Here is a 21,643-nt window from a genome sequence, read left to right as displayed (position 1 = left end):
AATCATTCTTTTCTTACCTGGACGTTATGCCAGCCTCTACACATATACAGTACATACCTAACCCAACCTTCCCTGGACATTATGCCAGCCTCTACACATATATAAGCATACCTAACCTAACCTAACCTACACAAAGCTAATCACTAAAGACGGGAAAAGAAAAGTTGTCATGCAGGTACCTCGAGTGTTGGTAATGGTTGTCAGAATAATCATGCAGACCAGCCGTTCCCCAGGTGGCCGTTGTGCCATTCCCTCCATCCAGCCTGTCGGAGGTCTCGGACACATTGTCTGAGATGTTGTCGGATATGTTGTCCATGTTGAGTGAGGAGGACTTCCCCATGCGCTTCATTAGAGCCTCAAGAGTGTTCTTCTTTTGTCGTAGTTCCTCTTGCATGGCCAACACTTCTGACACTCTTGGGTCTACAGTAGTGGTGCCCTCTTGCCATAAAGCCTACAAAAGATATTATAATACATTATTTCATTATTCTTCAACTAGGTTTACTGTACAGGTACTAATAAAATCACCAATATACACTACTGTACAAGTATGCTCCAATTTATGAAAGGGTTCCATTTGTGAAAAACCTTTTGTAAATAAATTTTGTGGGGTAAATTGAAGCAAACTTTACCATAGACTCTCATTATAAAGGATAATCATCCACCATCATACTCAATGGATTACAGTCATTTTGTATGCTTTCATGAGTTAGCCATAGTTACCTGATGGAAGCTGTTAGGTAAAACCAGACTATGCCCCCCCCCCTCACCTTGCTCACAACCACAAACCCAGGACACCAGTCCAGAATAAGCAGCAGAAAACGGGATGAGCACAGCTCTGGTGACTCGGTTGCCATTAAGCATGCTGAAGCAAAGCAAAGCTAGCAAGGCTGGGTCATAACTCTTAAAACCAATAAAACTCATTATTTTCCTTTGATTAATAAAGTGACAGATGAAAATGACATTACCTGTGGCTGTTTCTTAACTGCTCCTTTCTCGTGGCCATGTCTCGACCCTTCATTGATGGCCGAAACTCTGGTACTCGTCTTATTCAGTCGCTTTTGCATAGCAGAAATGTCACTGTTCTCTTTTTCCCTCACACGATGGTCCCGCTCATTGCGCCCCACTGAGGCAGCCACATCACTGCGACTTAGACTACCCCTGTTGGAAAACAAGAAACATAGTTTTAAGGACAAAGCAATATACAGTGTAGTGATGTCCATCACCACATACAATCATTCTGACCACTTACACACCAAATACTGTACATGAGCATTGGTTATTCACACAAACTACTGCTTATAAAGCTTAAGGATGTATAATAAAAACTTTAAGTTAAGAAAAAAGTTATGACAAAATATAATTTTCAAGAATGAGACTTTTGTCTTGAATAAACAAACCAGATCTTCATCAATGCATTGTGTCTATTCCTAAGGTCTTAAATTAATAGTAGATGCAACAGAATTAGAAAAAGATTACATGTGCCCTGTAAATAAATGATGCGTATAGATGAAATATATGTCGAGTTAACCCTCTGACATAAGAAACTACAAGTGACTGCTAACAGCTCTGGTAGCATTTATCAACAATCATTAGAACTAATTCAATTAACTGACAATGAATAAAGTGTTCTAAACAATGTATATGTATGAGGCAAAGTTTAAGTGATTTTCTTGGTTCTCTTCAAGTGGAATAATACCAATGATGACTTCCCCCCATTCTGTTGAGACAAACTCTTTTCTACAGAAACGTGTTGAAATGATATCGTGCCTAGCCAACAAGTGAAGACTGACGGATATATTGTTAAAACTCAGGAAGTTTTCTTCTTCCTCTTCTACCAAAGTGGTCAAATGAAACCTGAAATTCCCAAGTTTACTGTAACGAGTTCCATGTATTTGTGAATTGGTAAATGTACACCAATTCCCAATATTGTACTCAACTCAATGACTTCAAGTATTTATGAGTGCAAGTCCATCACCCTGCCCTACCAGCTGTAATTTTTGTTTATTACTTTCCTTTAATCATGGCCTCTATACATACAGTGAGTGGGACAGGTGAGTCAGCTGGAAGAGGCAGAATTGATGAGTTCAAGCAAGAGCTAAATGTGTTAGACACACACACACACTGCAGGCATAAAGAGCATCTGCAATGGACAGGCATTCTGGTGTGAATGAGTCTACTGTCATAAAAATAAAATAAAAAACTTTTCATGTAAAAGGAGCCCATTACTGCCAAAGTTATTTACAGCCTTTCAGAGCTTTCCTGTCCAAAAAGGAAATGTCTGCTGTGGATTTCATGAGTTATATGTCAGTCAAATGCCTAGAGCATTTATTTGATACTTCGTTTTCCACCATTGTGTTGTTAGCTCTCAGACAAAATGTGTTAAGTTTCAGTCTTATACAGGTAAAAAAAATATGGCAACAGTGAGGTAGCACATCACCTACTGCGCCAGCTGGCTCACCAGACAGTTGTGTCTCAGCAGCTGCAGTGTGCGGATGTGCACTCTTTCCCCTCCTATGTTCAGTCTAACTTGGGTACCTAACCCCCTTTTTCCCTTTACACAAAGAAATTCACATCCATGAGGTTTATCAGGAACATAAGCCTAACAAATGCAAACACTTGCTGTATTGTTAAGATAATTTCTTGCTCTCCCCAATGGTGTATTTTAGAGGGAACACAAATACCATTAACATCACAGACAAAATGAACCTACTTCTTCAATATTACAGATATACTTTTTTGTCCCTCTAAATATCATTATTTTTTTTCATTCAAATAAGGAAATGAAGATCTTAACTTTAAGTACTGTATAACAGTGTTGTCCCTATTGCTAGTATCTTCAAACCTCTAATGAGTAGGGTTCCTCAGACAACCTCCCTCCCCTACCTAGTAGGTTCTTATTAGGAATTAAAAGAAATTTTAAGTTTTAAGGTGATTTATTAACCTAAACCGCCATCCTTGGAAACAGACATCATTGTTTTACTGACTAATTACTATTTCATCCAAGAGTCATAATCTCATCTCTAGGTCCACCTCCCAGCTGAGTTTTTCTGCATTGTTTCTGTGATGCAGCAAATGACACAAGACCTCTGCTGTGCGTCTTTTTCTTTGTTAGTGGTATGAAGGATGGGAAATGACACACAGTTATATACCTGTTGGGGATCAACTGAATCCACAATCTCTCCAGCAGTGAATGTGGATAGACAGTGCCTAGGCTGGGAAAGAGAAGCCTGCACCTCTGCTATCCAATTACAGTATACACTAAATATGGTACGTTCAAGCTCAGTGTATGAAACTATCTATTTTATTTCACATTCTTCATGATGCTGTGTCACTATGGCATCTTTTGTCACAATTCTTCATCATCACAGGAAACACAGATTCTCATCACTAATCACATGTTCTGTTCAACTACCAAGGTAATCAGCAGTGCATATTTTCATTGGAGCTGTTCTCCGACTCTCCATTATGACTCATGAACTTCAAGTTATCACAGTAGTAGCTACAAAGAGGCTACAGTAACTTGTAACTTTTTAAGAGCAAAGTACTGCATCTCTCAAGCGCACACTGAAGTGGTTCAACAATATGGCTAAGAGACTCATGCCAGGTGTCAAATCCTGTTCTATCCTCATTTTTTTTTCTAGAGATAAAACTCATCATTCGCACGTTAAGAAGCAAAGAAGAGGCCTCATAACTTGTCTTTGAAGAAATTTACTAGTTATTAAATCATATGCATCATGCAGGAGCTGTAAGAATACAATCCTTTCCTAATGGCTTTTACAAACTAAAACAAAATTCTTTCCTATGAGTTTTACAGACTAAGACACTCTTCCTCTGGGTTCTACATGCTAACATTATCATCCTTTCTTATGGGGTTAACAAATTAAATAAAACTTCTTTCTAATGGGTTTTACAAGACAAAAAATTATTTGCCAATGAGGTTTATATGATAAAACAATTTTCTACCTCACTGGTTTAATGAGTTAAAACAAACTGCTTTTCAATGTAATAAATAAGCTGAAACTAACTCATTCCTGTTGGACTTATAATCTAACACAAATTCATCTTATAGGATTTAGACTTAAACAAATCCTTTTCCAATGGAATTTACACATTATAACACAGTTCTTTGCAGTGAGATTTACAGACTCTCACAAAAATTTTTACAGTGGATTATACAAGAAAACAAACATTATATAGGTTTTTCAAACTTAAGCAAACTATTTTTCTATTGGGTATTCCAACATACAATAAGCTTTTCAGTAAGATCATCTACAAATTCTAAATCTAAAACACTCAGACGATATTCAAGTTTATTTTGACTCACCTCCGAGAGGTTCGGGGATGTCGCCTGGACAATCTGAGCTCTTCCTCAGGTTCCTCCTTTGCTGTGGTGACTCCTGAAGATTGGTTGCTGGATAGTCCTAAGTCATCATCCCTCTCAGCCTACAAGTAGAGAGAGCTGAATAATTCCCATGATAATGTTACACAATACTGGACTCAGTGCTCTATCTATCTGTTATCATTACATCCTTCCAATTTTTTTATTTGGGATGGATTAGGGAAAGTAGTCACCCCAAGAGGGTGAATGGCAAGTGAAATTGGTGCAAGAAAAGTAAGTACAACTTACAGGAAAGGCTGAAACAACAAACATAAGGAAACTCATTGTTCATCTTCCTAATAATCTGAAAGAAACACTTAAGCTATTACAAAAGCTTCAAGAGAAGCTAACTTTATAAATTTACAAGCTCAGAGGAGCACCTGGTAGAGCTGCTCCATACCTGCTGTACTTTCTACTGGTTTGAATGAACCCTGGCCCCAATGCTGACCTTGACCTTCCACTCTCTCAATGATTCCCCCAAAAGGGATGAGAATAAGAAGGCTGGACACCCTTAGATTTATGAGCAGAATGGCCACAATAAAATTATAATTACAGTAAAATCTTTTTTTTTGCAATCAAACCACAAACTGATGTTTAGCAAATTTGTTTCTTTATACATAAAAGTACTGACCTCAGCCTCCTCCAGGATGGCCAGGTAGTCGGGTGGGATAACCTCCCTCAGGTTTTGATGGTTCCTCTTTGCAGTGGCGATCATTTCCATAACTTCTTCCATCTTAGACAGTCGTTCCTTGGCCTTGGAGATTTCTCTGAGTTGACAGGAAAAAAACAGACAATGTACTAAATGTATATAATTCTCCATCACAAATTACTTTTATGATTTACTATTTATTAATAAAGTTAACCTCTTCAATCTATGCCATATTGAAGGAGTGAGTGAGTCAGAACTTACTGGTACTTTTTCAGGATTTCTGGGTTCTGTTTATCAATTTCTGTTAGACGGAGCCTGCGACCTGCCACTTCCACCATCTCTCCGCCCACTGCTCCATCCATGGCTGGGGTCCTCTCACTCTGAGCCTCCATCGCTACAAACCTGGCCTTGGCGGCCTCGGCCTCTGCCAGACGTTTCTGTGACTCGAGCATCCTCCTTTCATCCTGAGAAATTGTCCATACCACAGAAAATTTATGAGTCACTCCATAAGAACAAAAGGATATTAATAACAATACAGGGTAATAGTTCTCTTTCACATATTTAAGATTTCCCTTTTCTGTCAAAATGCAAAGACATAACTAAGAGCAAACAGTCCCATTTTATACTCTCCCTTCCACCAATTAATAATATCAATAAAGTTGATAATTAATGGTTCACTTGCCTAATGCCCCATTTTATGTCTTTCTTTGTACAGTACTGTATACAAGTTTGACACACACGTAACATGACAATATAACCGAACAAATACATCATAAACAAAATAATAACATACCAATAATAGACGAAAAGTATGTAGAGTTCAGGCATCCCAGACCATACTCAGTACTGATCATGACACTCATGACACAGCATACTCCAACAACCTCGTGTTATTCTCTCAGCCAGGTCTCCCATAAGAAATTTTTTGTACAGAAACATTTAAAGGCTGATAAAAATTACCAGGTAAATGTAGTAATAAGGAAAGGTGTGTGTGTGTATCAGCTCTATCTCACAACAGACCACCATGACACAACCAACCTGCACCAGCCAGTTCACTAACATCTCCATAACCCACTACTAGTACCAAGCTCTTCTCCCCTTAAGAACTTATTACAATTATTACCTCCTTTCTACCAGCAGTTGTGACATCCAGGAGTTTTCTCATGTCACCCAACTGCTCTTGTAGAGTCTGTAGCTGCAACTGTCTTGAAGATATCTCATCGGAAACAGCAGCAACATTGTTGGCGGTCGCGTTGATATTCAGCTGTGATACATCGTCAGTTGAGAAAGCCGAGGACCTTGGGGCAGTTTCTGAGGTCGTTGTGCTAACTTCCCCAATAGGTCGATCAGACACTGAACCCTGATTACTGTCTGGTGTTTCAGCAGGAGCTGTGGAGTTTCTCTGGGATCTTGCTGGACCTTCCCCAGTATCTGAGAATCACAAACAATTATATCACACATGAAGGGAGAACTCTTACCCAATAAATGTTTTTCACATGCAATACATAATATGGTTTTAACTGACCATCAAAAGATTAAAATTTAATTCATGACTTAAAATCTTCATGTCAAAATAATGGGCAACATAAAAAAGCCTAAATTTCTTTTCATACACATGAATAAAAAATATATCCTGGTATAATTAATAGTTGTAAACTAAAGAAATTTGTGCCAATACTGTATGTAAATCCACACATTTGCCACTACAGAAATCATATAATGTATTCAAAGGATTAAGTCCACTGGGGGTGTACCTGTATATGGAAAATACTGTACACTATGGTATTTGTTTATGTATTCAGTAAATTATATAAATGTGGTGAGTATGAATATTATTTAAATTCAGATTTTTTATGGGACATTAATTTCAGCTTAACAAAATGTATACCTGTTCATTCTGACGCCTGATTTTCAATCCATAAATTATTTCTGAATGTCCTTGAGCGACAGTCTGGTATGTCATATTATTTCGTTGGAAAATAATAAAAAAAATTAACTATATGATTTGTTGTGACAGTAATCTTAGGCAAAACTGTTTTAGCAATTATTAATTAATTTGTTACTTTTTCAAAATTGTGTTCCACTTAAAAAAAAAAAGGAAAATTAAAGTGAGTCTGGTAGTTGCCAGATACCACTGTGTGACTGAAAGTTTCTGAAAATAATGACATCATTTATTTGGGCGACCGTACACTAATCCTACCTGTCAGCTGCTCTTCTTGCCTTTGTCGCTCAATCCTTCGCAACTTTGTTATTGTCTCGATCAGCATTCTTCGCTTAGTTGCCAGTTGATTCAGCTTGTTGGTCACATCTGCCTGTGCTACCTCATCATCTGGGTCAGCATTCTATAAGGACAACAAAAGGGGGATTGCAATGGCCGGCTCTTGTCTTTATTTGTAACTAACACCACAACCACACCCTAAGACCCTAAGTTAAGGAGTTGTATGATCCAGTGTCAAGGAATAATTCAAGAAGACCTAGTATGACTGGAGCTCAGTAGGACTAGGGACTCGTATGATATTAACCAGTGCCCAACCTTTAACTCTCAGGAAACCAAATGAGGTATTTCAACCATCCTGAAATATTCTACAATGTCATTCAGGCCAACAAAGTGTCTTCCCTTCACTGATGTATAACTGATAATCTCCATTATTAATTCAGTGTAAATATAATAATGGCAGTAAAACAATGTACAGTAAGTCAAAAACAAAATGTTACCTGAGCTTTAATGGAGTACATCCCCTGCAAGCGATCCACTTTGTCATAAAGAGCCTGAAATTCTACAATGCCTTGAGCAACCTCATCTATGGTCCAATTTTCAGCTCCAGGGATGGGGTCCTCATAAGGTGTCTCACTGGTTCCAGCTGCATGCAACAACTGCCTCTCTTGGGTCCGGATATCCTGCTGTTGCTTTTTGAGATTCTCCAGTCGTTCGCGGGTAGCCTGAAGAGAGAGAAAAAAATTGTTTGACTAATATAAACGTAACATTAAGAACATCTAACTAAAGGTTAACTCACCCACCAAGTACATGTTCAGACTCTTGTGTTCTTTTGTAATTAAACATTTTATTACTTCATCGACAGCTGCTCCTGTGAGGATATAAAGTTTCATTACACATACAGTACTGTATATGGTCCATTAATTACAGAGAGAGCTTGATGACTTATACATTTACATTAACAGAGTAAACCAAGTGAACTCCCACCTTCAGAAACGGTAAATATTAAGAGTTCGTGTTGTACCATCAAGGTTATTATAGGTTCTGGTTACCACTACAAGTTAAGAGACCTGAGCTAAAACAAGACACAAGAGACTGAATATTGAGGCTGATACCCTTGACTTTGTTGCTTCATTTACCTTGTAACGGACCATAAGGTCTTCTCGACGGGCAATACTGTCTCTCATGCGGCCCATGATAGAAGTAGACTCCTCCTGACTAGCAGCTAAGCGTTCCTGTAGGGTTGCAACATTTCCTGGGCCAACAAGTCCTACCACGTGGTTACTAACACTGCTGCTGGTGTTAACACTCTCCTACAATACACGAAGAAAGACTTAATAAATAACGACAATAAAGGAACACTGAGGTATACAGCCCAGGCATCTCTCCATGATTAAGGATCAATCACATACTGTTTACTGCATCTGTAGGTTAACAAATATCTCATCATCTAGTTATACAAAGCCACCAACACAACCAGTTTCAGCGAACTAAAGTTAATATGTATCTTTATCCTCACCCTATAAAGGAGGACAGGGATATGACAACTCACTTTCCATCAAAATGAAACATATGAGCTTTAAGTTAAAACTGATAGTGTATACCTCATATCCTAAAGCAAGGAGTGGTACAGTATCATTCTAGTGAATTATGGTCAATCAAACAAAATCATGCCACCCAATTAGCTATATACCCTGGTATGTTTTCTGGCAGCTTGCATCTAACATGGGACCACAGAACTCAAGTATAAAACCACAGGCTTCTTTAAAATAAAAAGTTTCCAATAAAATCTTGGAGTATAACTTTAGAAACCTTTTTACCGAGTCAATTTTGGTCTTTCTGTCTCTTGTTAAATAAATTAAAATAATTACAGTACAAAGGCAGACAATACAGAATCTAGTTTTTTCTTAGCGTAATAAAAATAATTCTATGTAACTGCTTAACGTGATGCAGGAAAGCATTAACTAGACATAAATGACTATGTAAATTCAAAGGTACACACCGTCTCCTCTCTGCCGTTGACTGGTGGTGTAGTTACTGACTCATTGTTCGGACAGCCGTTGGCCACCTGGGCAGCAGCCTGCGATAAAAGCACACAATCAGTTTAATTGATACAGGGAAAATATCAGCAGACACAATATTGAATTAGAAAATTAAACAATGGATTGATCCTTCCATTTACAATCACTCTATGAATAAGGAAATATTTTCAACATGAATAACAATCTCAGAGTAACTAAGATACCAAGTGGTATATAGTATATCTATGTGTCTATCAACTTACTATGTAAACTATTTCAACATGTACTTTGAATTCTAGCTGTTGGGCATACAATTACTGGTACAGATATTTTCACATAGGCCCAATGATGTTTCATAAACTTAGTGTACTATTAAATCAATTTTTGTCTTCAACACTTAATCCCATTGGTTGACATTGTAATATCTTATGCAATTATTGTAAATTTTCCAACATTAAACATCTTCATATTATCTGATACATTGTTCCTAATTCTCGGAAATAAACTCGTATTATTACACATTCTGTATAGAAAATGCAGCAGTATCTACAACATATGCCAAAGAATCAATTTTGTTACCATGTAAGTTACAGAATAGTGATGATTGATAAAACAAAACTTCAAGTCTTTCCTCCTCTTTCACAATAGTGTGAAGTGGAAGAAAGAAAACAGAAACCTCATAGAAGTGAAGAAACAGAAGAAGGCAACAGTGCACAGAGCAGAAAGCAATGTAAAGTGCTGTAACAATAAATAAGAACTCTCCACTACACCTGTACTGATTATAAAGAGCAAATCCTACACCTCCACATTCATTATCATGTTCCAAACCAATTCAACATGTAAAGTACAGCTACTAAATTAATTTCTGGTAAAGTTCTGAAACAAAATTTTAAATGCCTTTTGACTTCCTACAGACTGAAGAAAGTGATTAAACATTTTCAAAGCAATTGAAACTAACCTTTCAAGTATATTAAAAATACATAATAAAACACTGAACATTTACAAGCATCATACAACAACATCTGTCATTTGAAGTGTCTGCATATATCAAATTCATCATTGACTCGTAGATTAAGGCACCAACATTACAATACTGTCACCACTTGTAAATTACTTTATGGCAAAATCTGTATTCTTACTGACACTTCTCTCCACATATCTCCATCACGTGTCTATTATCTTCACTACTCTCCCAGTCTTCTGAAGGAGAGACCAGAAAGAAAAACCTCAAGAGTGAAGAGGAAACAGCAGGATATGGCTGAACTAAATAAGTGAACATAGGACTGGTATAACAAGTTAGTATGAGCAATGCATTCTACCTTGTTGAGCACCAGCAGGCGAGCCAAGATGTCGAGGTACTCCCCCTCCTGGTGCTGTAGAGATTTGTTCAAAGTAACAAATCGGTTGTATATGTCACTCTGAGAGCCCTTGAGGCGTTAAGGAAGAAACAAAAACATTCCAATACAAAACAACACAAAACTAAAAAAAACTCACACGACTGACAAGTTGCAAACAGCATTAACAGAGAGAAAGATTTCACCTAAGTTAGCACCAAGCAATTTTTTTTCTTGATATTTATAAGGCCTTTTACTACTGATGAAGGTCGGCCAGAAGAAGCAGCAACACAGGTTTGTCCTCGCTTCATCTGCTGTTATCTATTTGCTCTAACTGGTGTAAGAGATGTACATATTCTGTTCAAGTGTTTCCCTTCCACAAAAAGTCCCCACCATAACTCAACACATCTATCAAGATTATATTCCATTATACTTCTCTTCAACACAACTGTTTGCAACTTCTTGTCACTTGTGGCTGTGGCCCCCAAAAAAATAATAACCATGAATCAACTTCAAATCCATTACTATGGCATAAGAATTAAATTCAGGTCTCCCCAATACTAATTCTGACACACAAATCTTGGATATTTCAAGCTTCATCTGTTTAATTACTCCACTTTTTTGTACCTGGCCAGAGATATTAATGCTACAAATGTTAATTAAACATATCTATCTTTTCTTTACTGTGAACCAAAATTAAGAGTTATGTCAGTTTTGGTTTGCAGTAAAGAATCGATTAGGTTAATGTTAGTCAAATATTAACAAAACACTAATACAATACTGTACTTTAAGTCTCTAAGACAGTTATGTTGGTACATGGATACAATCCAAGGTAGCTACATAATAAAATTAATGTGACCAGCAACATTTACCAATAATTTTAATTTATCATTATGCAAAGGCAAAACATATGAGTGTTGGTGACACTGATGATGTGAGTATCAGTGTTGACTAATGGGAGTGAGTGGTTCATTACTAGGAGAAGTGCAGCAGTATACTGTATATTATGTATACCAGTACCTTCAGCCATACATTCTGGAATTAACTGCCAAATGATGTTTCTGCAGGCTCTTAAAGACATATAAAAACAGTAGGGTTTTATCTCTCATAAATTTTAACTGTTGATGGACTTTACGTGCTTAAAGGCCTTAGTTGTTGAAGGGCGATAACAACATTATAACGTCCACATCAAGATACATGGTAGTCAGTTTCATCTTAGTGTTCGTATACTTTTATTGAAGACATTGTTTCCTTTTACCATTAAGCATTACATTCAACATGATTATTCATTATCTATTCAGTAAGAGTTTTTTCTCAACTGTTTATTAATGATCACTGGGAGAAGGAGTCTTGTTTAATAGGGACACATCTTCTGTCCCACAAGACCTGAGACACATCAAATGGCACAGTCGTATGTTCTTCCCACACAAGACACCAGGCTGACAACATCGTCTTACAGTCGTGGGGAGGAAACTGTCTTGGAGGCGTCTGGGTAATTGATATACAGTACGGAAATTTTCTTGTAATATATACAGTGGGGTAAGCTATAACGAACGGATCCTACTACGAATATTCCTATAACGAACGGTTTTACCTATAAAATTGAGAATGCTATAACGAACGAAACTCCTACAACGAACATTATTTAATTTTTTTTTTACTAATTTATTGTTTTTTTATTACAAGTATTAATGATATTCTTTATATCAGGGGTTTAGATGCATATTTATGCACTTTTTTTAAATTTTTACAATTTTATATTATATTTTTCAGTGTTAAGTGGTTGTATTTGGGGGCCTGGAACGGATTAATCCTATAACGAACGAATGCTATAATGAACAAGGTTCTAGAACCAATTAGATTTGTTATAGCATACCCCACTGTAAACTACTTATTTTAAAAGCTTATAATTCAAATGCTAATTAGTCACCTGATAACAGCCTCATTAAGTAAAATAAGGCAATTGACTGCCTTTAAACATGGGAAGTGTAACCCTCAGACTGACTACAATTGTGTAGCGATATTAGGTGCCAGTATGTAAAAATAAAATCTAAAGATATTAAGCACGTAGAGAGAGAAAAAAAAGCTAAGGTTAAATAGAAAATACAGTATTGCAAAAAAGACAAATTATGGAGAAAGATTACAATAACTAAACAATACTGTACTTCTCTCATAATGTGGACAGTGATCAGTTTAAGCTAAATTAACTAACCACTCACTCCCATCAAAACATCACAGACATTCACACCATCAGTGTTATCAGTACTCAAAACATTTCTTCTATCCTAAAACTATCTCAATAAATTTGTGACTTCCAACCTTCTTCTTATTATTAATAGATTCACTGTAGACTGATTAAATGAATTTGTTGTTACAGTAATTTGAGAACAAACAATGACAATAATCCCAAACAGATTAGAATATACCATGGAACTGAGAACACAAGTAATAATTATGGTAACCTCGTAATAGTGCACAAAATCACATGTGTTTGGATCCACAGCATATTACTATGAATTAAAAAGAATTACAGTTGTTTATTCTTAAGAAAAACATTTCTAATATGTCCGAGATACAGCACTTTGAAAACCTGAAATAAAAATTAGTATAGCAGAGTGAGTAATACAATATTAATTCATTCAGGGTTAACACACACAAGACAATAAAACACATCCACAAAGGTCACACCAGCCAAAAATCACCTCCTCAGACTTCTTCGCTGTCTCAAGGTGAGCCTTCAATTTAGCCTCGGAATCCTTGAGATCACGCAGCACCTTAACCAGTGTGTTGTACTTGCCGATGTTGCTCTGAGAGCGTTGGCATTATTTGTAAGATTAACACCTGTTGCTGCCAAACTACATACTACATCAGTCTAATTATGACTATGCATAAACTTTCTATTTCTGAAAACTAGTTATCATAAATGCATTTTTAATTCTGTATCGTTGTCTCTGCATTAAAAGACCTTTATCAATCTACTGATCTTATGGTTATAAAGTATAATGTTACTCCCTTTTAAAGTACTGTATATGAGGTGGGAATGATCCATTGAACCTTACAACTAAAAACATTTATACTGTAATTCAACATAAGTTAAAATATCTGTTCACTCAGAGAAACACAACACAATGATACCATAGAATACAACAGGAATTTAATATGGTTCTGAACCACACACAGTTGAAAGATGTGGATGACATGAATTAAAGTTTAAATAATCTACAGCATAAGGAAGAAATCTTATATAGTTTAGCCACCCTGTACATTACAGTATATGATGCAATGTGGCCTAAATCAAGAGGGAGGGTAGTCTTGTCTGAAGTTCTTGGCCAGGTGACTCTTACTACAGCTATAGCTTGGACATCATACCACACTTCCCCCTTGAGAGCTGGGGTTGCTGGTCCTATGACTGTCTATTCTTCCCCATCACCCTTAGACAAAGGATATTAAAGAAAAAGTACTAAACACTGAAGTAAAAAAAAAAAAGGCAGTGAATTTGCTATTGCAGACGTGTGACTCACTTACAAACCAGCAACTTAGTGGTTGCTAAGGCTGCCAAAAGTGACCAGAACTTAGTCAGTAGTTTGCTTTCTATAGGGTAAGGTCTGTCATGTACTGAAGCTGACCTTTTTCATTAATGTTATCCATTTCCCACTATGATGCAGAGTGACCAATATTATGAGTAAAAAGCCTCTCCTTCCACTCACCCCAACTCCTGTAATATTCCCATAATCCATCTGACTCCACACTCTCCCATCATTCTTATGCTCTGCTGTTTTCAGTATGTACAATCCCCCATTTCTACTTATCCAGTTCCATTTTCTATTAAAGTACTAAAATAGTGCTATGTAACATGAAATTTTAATCAACAGGTTTCAAGAGACTAAAGAATAGAATTCTAAAGAATACAATATTTTGGGTCTTGTGGTAATGTATGTAACTCTCACTCCTGTGTCTTGGGTTCAATCCCTATACTGGGACAAATGTGAGAAGGGTGTTATCGAGTGTGACCCTACCAACCATCTCGGGTTTTCTCTGGGTACCCCCATTACCTCCTGTATTAACACTGAGCAATGAAGACCATAACTAAGTAACAAAGAACAGTCTGACTGCACCAACTGGCTAGTAAGCTGGGGGATTCATGTAATACCTATCTCTGAGTGACTTTTCTAGGTGTTGTTACAAACATTACAGGGAGACCAACGCACCGTGTCACCTTGCTGTTCCAAGGCAGCCATGGCTGTAGTGGTCTGCTGGATGTAACCTTGGATCTGTTGCAGCTTCTCCATGATCTTCTTACTGTCCACACCCTGCACACAAATCAGTTACATGAAGATACACAAACTCAAAATTCTAATTAATAACTTTAGACTACTATACTGTATATAGATATTTACACCAAAGACAAGTGTAACTCACACAGCCTAGCTTCTCCCATCACTTTAACTTCCTTAACTTATATAATACAGCAAATAATTAACAAATATGGTAACTCACAAAGCCTAAATTCCACTATCAATTTAACTTTACAATGTCAACTTCTTCATTTTCTGCACTTTACATACACTCACTCTTAAATAGTACAGTATGGTGTATCTAGGACATTGGGATGTGCCAAGCCTCCTTGATTTATTCCTAGGCTTGCACAGCACCACACACATTACCATACTCACATCCCTCTCAATTGCTGACTTCTCTACTGCCCATTCATCCACATCTATTCATGCAACTCTCACATACTTTTCTATTATCCTGCTCTCTTTATTCACATTCACATTACACTGAAGAACTTGGGAATTTTCTACTATAATTCTATTAGTAGACCTAATGACACCTTAAAGACATCCCAATCATGCATGTATCTATCTAGTCTTTTAGAAGGAAGTACAGTACACTACTTCTTTACACAAGAGGGTGCAGAAGGTGCTACACCTATGGAACAGTGTACCAGCTCAATTCATGGAAGTGAGAACAGCACTAGGCTTTAAAATAGGGATCCTACACAGACCATTGGCATTCTTTCCTTGTCTTGGTCACTTGTAGATGGGGTGACCATTAGGTACATCAGCAGGAGAGCCAGTAATATTATACTGTACATGTTTCCATAGGCCATGTCTCACTATCCAATATGAAGACTTACAGTAGTCAGACTTCATCCATACATGCCTGTGGTAAGTCACTCCACAGAACACACTAGTGGCAGACACAAAAATAGACTACATATACTGAGATAATTATAGTTACAGTACTATAATATAAAGGGTAAAACAGGTGGCTAAAATGATACAAAAGATGACAAAGCTTGTTGGTGGCAAATACATTCACTGAATATGTTTCATGTGACAATAATTTGGCAAAGGGCACAAGCTTGTTTTGTTTTGGGGGGGGGCAGAAAAATACTTCATGGTGTGAAATTGAGAAAGCTGTTACAGGGTATATATAGTAAATACTGTATATAAAGTATACATATATATGAGCAAACTGAATGGAGTGTGGTGAAACAGCATATGAGATGAATGAAGGTTTCTGAAGAGTCAGGGACGTAATCAACTGCAGATCAAGGAGAGTGTTGAGGACTAAGAATGTAGGCTAAGTCACATTGCAAGTGATCAGCACTTTTACTGGTGCTGTAGGGCAATACTGTACAGTGAGTCGAGTCAATAACACACTGAAACCTTTAGTTAAAGATGCTGGAGAAACTGAAAGTTTATGACAGCCATAGTTAGACCCACCGGGTGTTAGCATCACAACAGTACAGTGCTACAGTAGTCTGAAGTCTCTATCTGAAGACAACACTTTATATCTGACCAAAACAGGCATATAATATTCACAAAAATCTTAATTAGTTTGGTTAATCTAGTCATCAAAAGTAGAGACATATACACACACACACCAAAACAAAAGTAATTGCTGATGTTAAATTGTCACTCTGCAGGCTTGGTTAAATAAAGTGTAACTTGCTGTTTGAGAAATAGAATTCAGTGAGCTACTTGGACGAAGTCAATCATGGAAGCATTATACTGGAAGACGTTATACAGCTGCCATTTCTCCACCTGACAGTTCTTTTTTGGCAGCATCGACTACCTCTACGAAGGACGAACAGGCAGACTCACCGAATAACTTTTTGCTTGGCCCACACCATCTGGCTCATGCTGCCAGAGCCCCTTGTTGACCCAGCTTATGATTAAGTCTTGATGATCACACCTTGACCTTCCACCACGCAATTCTACAAACATTGATTCTGCCCATCTTCTGTTTCCTGTCACTTCTACCTCTCTCTAATAATTCTGTGTATTTTTATCACCCTTTTCACTCTACAAGTACAGGTACTGTGATTACTAATGCTCATTCCTTCACATATTCTTATTTCTTTGAACAAGTAATTGGTGAACACATGAACATAAATATGACAGGTCAGGTTAGGTAAAGTTAAATAAACATGATGATAGATATATAGAGAAGATCCACAACAAGAGAGAAGATAAGAAAAAGAACAGACAAGTGAGAGGGGTGTGAGGAAACAAGAACCTGGAAGGACGTGCCAATAGTGTAGGATTGCACATACGAGTATTTGCAAGAGCCATCCCGTCAAATAATGAGAGAGACTAGAGGGCAGAGAGAGAGAGAGAGATGTGGATAATCTTTTCAGTTTACCTTCATATCAGCAACCGTGATGCTCTGGACAGCATTAGTCATCTCCATGTTTGAGGCACCAGATGCCTCAGCAGTGGAGGCCCTAGAGGGACTCTCAGCATGAGCCTGGCCATTGGCTGCAGGACCTGAGGAGGTTGGAGTGACCAAGGAGGCAGTAGAAGCGTTACTCACCCCAGATTCTGTCCGAGACCGACTGGTGGAGCGTTCACGGTCGTTGCCTGTGGCTCCAGTCCTGCTCAGAGAGGTAAGAGGAAATATACGATAAATTGGTCCCTAGTAATAAAATTAAATAAATAAAAAAAATTATTCAGGTAAGCAGTTGAAGTTAAAATTTACACAATAATAATACATATCTCAATACAATATTCAACAGAGCTTAAAGGAATGTATCCAAATATCCATTATTATTTTTATGACCCAATTCCTCCACTTATCATACTGTACTGTATCTCCAACAAGGTGATTACAGTACAGGTACCTGGTTCAGCCGAATAAAAGAAATGGCTGTGAAAACTCTCCTTAACAGCCTTCAATCTTGACCCATTTCCTTACTATCCACAACACAAATAATCTTTTAAGACAATATAATATCTTCTATGTACAGTAACAAATATTTCTCTATCACAATAAGTCAATAGCAAGAGTCATAGACTGCTCAGGAACATACGCAACTCTTGGAAAATAAGCCATAACCCCTTGGACGTCCTGAACAACTACAGTCAAATGAATCATGAAAACTAATGAGCACGTCGTCTGGCTTTTTTCAATGTCTGTAAAAAAATGCACCACTTTCCTGGAACGCTCCTCAACACTCCCTCTCCTGTATGGCAGACAACAGACCCAGTGCCTGTTGCCATACAGTGAGGGCCTCACCCATAAACACTGACTCACTCAGCTGATTGTCTCCACCCACACTGTGATGCATTTACCGTGCCTCTCTGTCCTCACTTTCACTGTTATTTAGATAAATTATGGATGTTACAATGTCAAGATACGACTTGTAAGTGTGTGTTATTTGTCGTAAGGCATAAAATAAAGATATATTATAATAATATAAAATGTTTCTGTCATTGTTTACTAGATGTTCACTGGAGATGGAAGGAGAAATAATAATTCCACTCTACTTTCTCTCTCAGTGACCAGACAGATCAGGGTAGTGTAGTGGTACAGCTCCATTACCTATTTGATGCCTCCCTGGCCCGAGAGCCCTGATGGTCCTCCTCTGCGTCGGAGAATGTCATGTTGAGGAGGATAGAAGACAGCTGGTTCAAAGGCACCGAGAAGTTACCGTGTGTTCGTGGGATGGTACGAGGAGTGTGGCCACGTCGAGGTAATGTCTCCAATGGGGGTCGTAAAATGTGTTCTGGAGGAATAATGGAAAAAATTTCAAATAAAATCACATGATATACGTACTGTACAACTTAAGCCCTTCTTACATCGAACACCCCCGGGTATAAATGTTTCATAGTTTACGAATCTGACATAATATTATCACTGCATGTGAACACACCCAACACACTACAGCAAACTAATATCCCATATAATCTTACTCTTGTGTCAGTAAGGCTGAGATTCTAAAGTGTACAAGTGTAATTTGGTTCTGTACACTAACATACATCTGATGATCATTACAGTTAAACATGATGTACTAAGGTAAAAGGTCTCTCTCTGAAAATGAGAACAACTTACTTTTGAACTTTGATAATGGGGTCATCATAATACTGTATCATTTTGCCTTTGATATTTGTCTGACAAAAATGTCAAGTGAAAATTATCTGCCAATATCTTTGGGCAAAAATGAGGTAAATTATTATATTTAAAAATAAATCAGTAGCCATCAGCACACGTTAACGACTCTAAAATTATCCACTTTTATACAGTAATGTACAGTACAGTATATTTATTAAAGCCAAACTTATGATATTACTGTACAGTACTTCATTAGTTCTCTAGTTTTTTAACATTCAATCTACATATCATATTTCACCTTAAATATGTTTTTATCTTCCCAACTGAGAGTGAAGGTACAGAGCCCTGATGACCCATTAGGGGCACAGATGATACAATATACTATACAGTACTGAATACTAAGCTTCACTGGCTATCAAAGACTTTTATAGTCTTTGCTGACTATGGAGGCAGCGTGTCCACAGCTGGGTCAACTGGGGTGGCCCAGACACAAACTAGTAGTGACCATTAGAAACAGGGTATGATAATTGTGTCCACTTGGCCATCACAACTACTTCCCTGCTTCATGAATATTAAATCCAAACTGTGAACTAATCCCAGAGATACAGTGCCTCATTATATTAAAACGCCACAAAAAATTATATTTGCTTCGCAAGTGATTTTACAAATAAATTAAAAAACAAAGGTACAGTAATATTGCAATACTTCTGATAATAGTATAAATATTAATAATATAAATAATAAGCACTGTTCTACACCCAGTTCAGTTTGTGTCAGTGCAGTCCATAACTGGAGGGCTGGTCAAACGCTGGGCACAGACACACACATAAGCTCTCACAAACAATTCAAATGAAACTATGGAAAGCAGTCTTTGACCCTTGCTGTACATACCCGGTAGTAATATCCAACACGGACAAACGACATCCTACACCCTTCTTAGTGAGGAAGAGTTGATAAGAGACGACCGGATAAGCACGGGGCATACTAAGCAATAATCTTAATAAAATGAAACACGGGAAAAACAAACCATGATTTCCTCCGCTCGGTAAAAACAGCACTGGTAATAGAGCTGCAGCGCACTTATCTCGGCCCACTCCAATTTGCAACTATAAATAACACTGGACCCCTCACTGGGCCTCAGAAAGTGATCTAGTATTAAGTACATAAATTAAATTACCTGGACTGTGGAGAAGATTGACGCTGGTGGGGTCGGAGCGGTGGTGGTGTTGGCCCAGCAGGTGTTGTTCTCGCTCCAGCAACGCCTCGATCTCCTCCCAGTCCTCCTGACCAATAAAACAATTGATAATATTAACATGATACAAAGCGAACATACAAATTATAAATAATAAATGAATAGCAACAAATAATAGTGATAATACTAAGAGTACTAATAAATAGCTTCAAATATATGCAATATGTCCCCCTCCCCTTACTATGAATCTTGTAACAATAAAAAAGTAACAAACTCTATACATATGCTTGTTTTAGTCAGTGCAAATTGTCCCAAAATGCCACCATTCTCTGCGTATTTTGTTGTTGTTGGGTATGACCTTTGACCCCTTAAAATGGAAGGGGAGGCTAATATAAATATACTGTGTAATAATAAATGTTGATTAAAGGTGTTGTGCAAATTATGGCTGCTTTCAAAACTAACTAAAAACACATTTGTAATCTAATGTTACTAAGTGTTCAAGCAAAATATCAAAACTTGACTACACAACATATGGTTGGTCAGCAGAAGCCCGCTATTGCCTAATTAGTTAAACAGTGACCGCCTCTCACCCGACAGACTCCCACGTATAAATACTTGTAGTATTAGTTTTCAAGGCACTGTCCCATGACTAGTAAATCACAAATATGAATCTAACATGTAAAACAAATGACTATAATAATGAGCAGATCAAACCTAAATGCACAGTACAGGTAACTAAAATTCTTCGGTACTTGGAGCGAATTTACTTCAAACCTCAGGTACAACTTACTAAAAACAAATAGAAACAAATGAATCACGTATCTTCTGTGATTCGTCATGCAACATAATTATACAGTAATGAGCATGAATAGTGAATATATGGCAGGAAGACGATAGGGAGGGAGGGCGCCATGTGCTCAGTGCGAGTCTACTGTGAGCTAACCTTGGGTACGTTATTTTGGTGTGTTGGCACAGCCGCCAGAGAACCTGCATCACCTCTCACTCTCAAGCATCCTTCGTCCAACACATCACGTGCTAAATGACTTGTATTATGGAACTATGCTCCACACATCAGTCCAGCTAAGAAACTATTTACAGTGTAACAGAACCTAACACTATTAGCTATGAGGCAAGATGTAAATACTTAAAGGTTATCAATTATGAAGAATATTATTGTCAATTGTTTGAACTTTACTCGGATTCGCCTGACACTTCTAACTAGGAAAGACCTCCACTCAATTTCTTGTGTTAATAAGTCAATGCTTTGGAAGTCACCGGCAAACTTGAACGCTTAATAATTATTTTCACAGTATATAATTTTATTTGTTGTTTGCATCACTATACATTACACTCCTGTCAACCTGGTGTATTTTTGTTAGTTAGCTATCTGGATCTTTTAACGCGGTATGCACAAAATGAGTAGCCCTGTCCCAGCCATTACATACGATACACACTTCTGGTTGACCTAACATGCAGGCAAAATGATCGACGTTGAAACAATACCACGAAGA

At 37.5% G+C, this 21,643-nt stretch overlaps 1 protein-coding gene across 15 annotated transcripts in view; it reads right to left on the bottom strand.

Annotated features, from left to right (window-relative positions):
- Positions 1-21,643, bottom strand: part of LOC121880024 — a 70,486-nt gene that overhangs the window by 35,755 nt on the left and 13,088 nt on the right. For 9 of the 15 annotated variants that reach the window (XM_042386977.1, XM_042386982.1, XM_042386979.1 and 6 more), the window contains 15 exons: positions 20,118-20,223; positions 18,431-18,614; positions 17,252-17,483; positions 14,806-14,907; positions 10,583-10,690; positions 9,245-9,322; positions 8,382-8,555; positions 7,743-7,967; positions 7,228-7,369; positions 6,151-6,458; positions 5,289-5,491; positions 5,010-5,145; positions 4,325-4,443; positions 966-1,158; positions 180-451 (listed from right to left, as the gene is read on the bottom strand). In XM_042386977.1, coding sequence (XP_042242911.1) covers positions 180-451; positions 966-1,158; positions 4,325-4,443; positions 5,010-5,145; positions 5,289-5,491; positions 6,151-6,458; positions 7,228-7,369; positions 7,743-7,967; positions 8,382-8,555; positions 9,245-9,322; positions 10,583-10,690; positions 14,806-14,907; positions 17,252-17,483; positions 18,431-18,614; positions 20,118-20,223 — 2,582 coding nt within the window. Of the gene's footprint in view, positions 1-179; positions 452-965; positions 1,159-4,324; positions 4,444-5,009; positions 5,146-5,288; positions 5,492-6,150; positions 6,459-7,227; positions 7,370-7,742; positions 7,968-8,381; positions 8,556-9,244; positions 9,323-10,582; positions 10,691-13,299; positions 13,405-14,805; positions 14,908-17,251; positions 17,484-18,430; positions 18,615-20,117; positions 20,224-21,643 lie in introns of all 15 variants that reach the window. The other 6 variants (XM_042386978.1, XM_042386984.1, XM_042386987.1 and 3 more) reach the window with 6 other exon arrangements.

Source organism: Homarus americanus, unplaced genomic scaffold, assembly GCF_018991925.1.
Source record: "Homarus americanus isolate GMGI-L3 unplaced genomic scaffold, GMGI_Hamer_2.0 scaffold30108, whole genome shotgun sequence".
Taxonomy (NCBI): domain Eukaryota; kingdom Metazoa; phylum Arthropoda; class Malacostraca; order Decapoda; family Nephropidae; genus Homarus; species Homarus americanus.
Note: the sequence above shows the minus strand (reverse complement) of the source record. Positions and strands in the feature narration are given on the sequence as shown.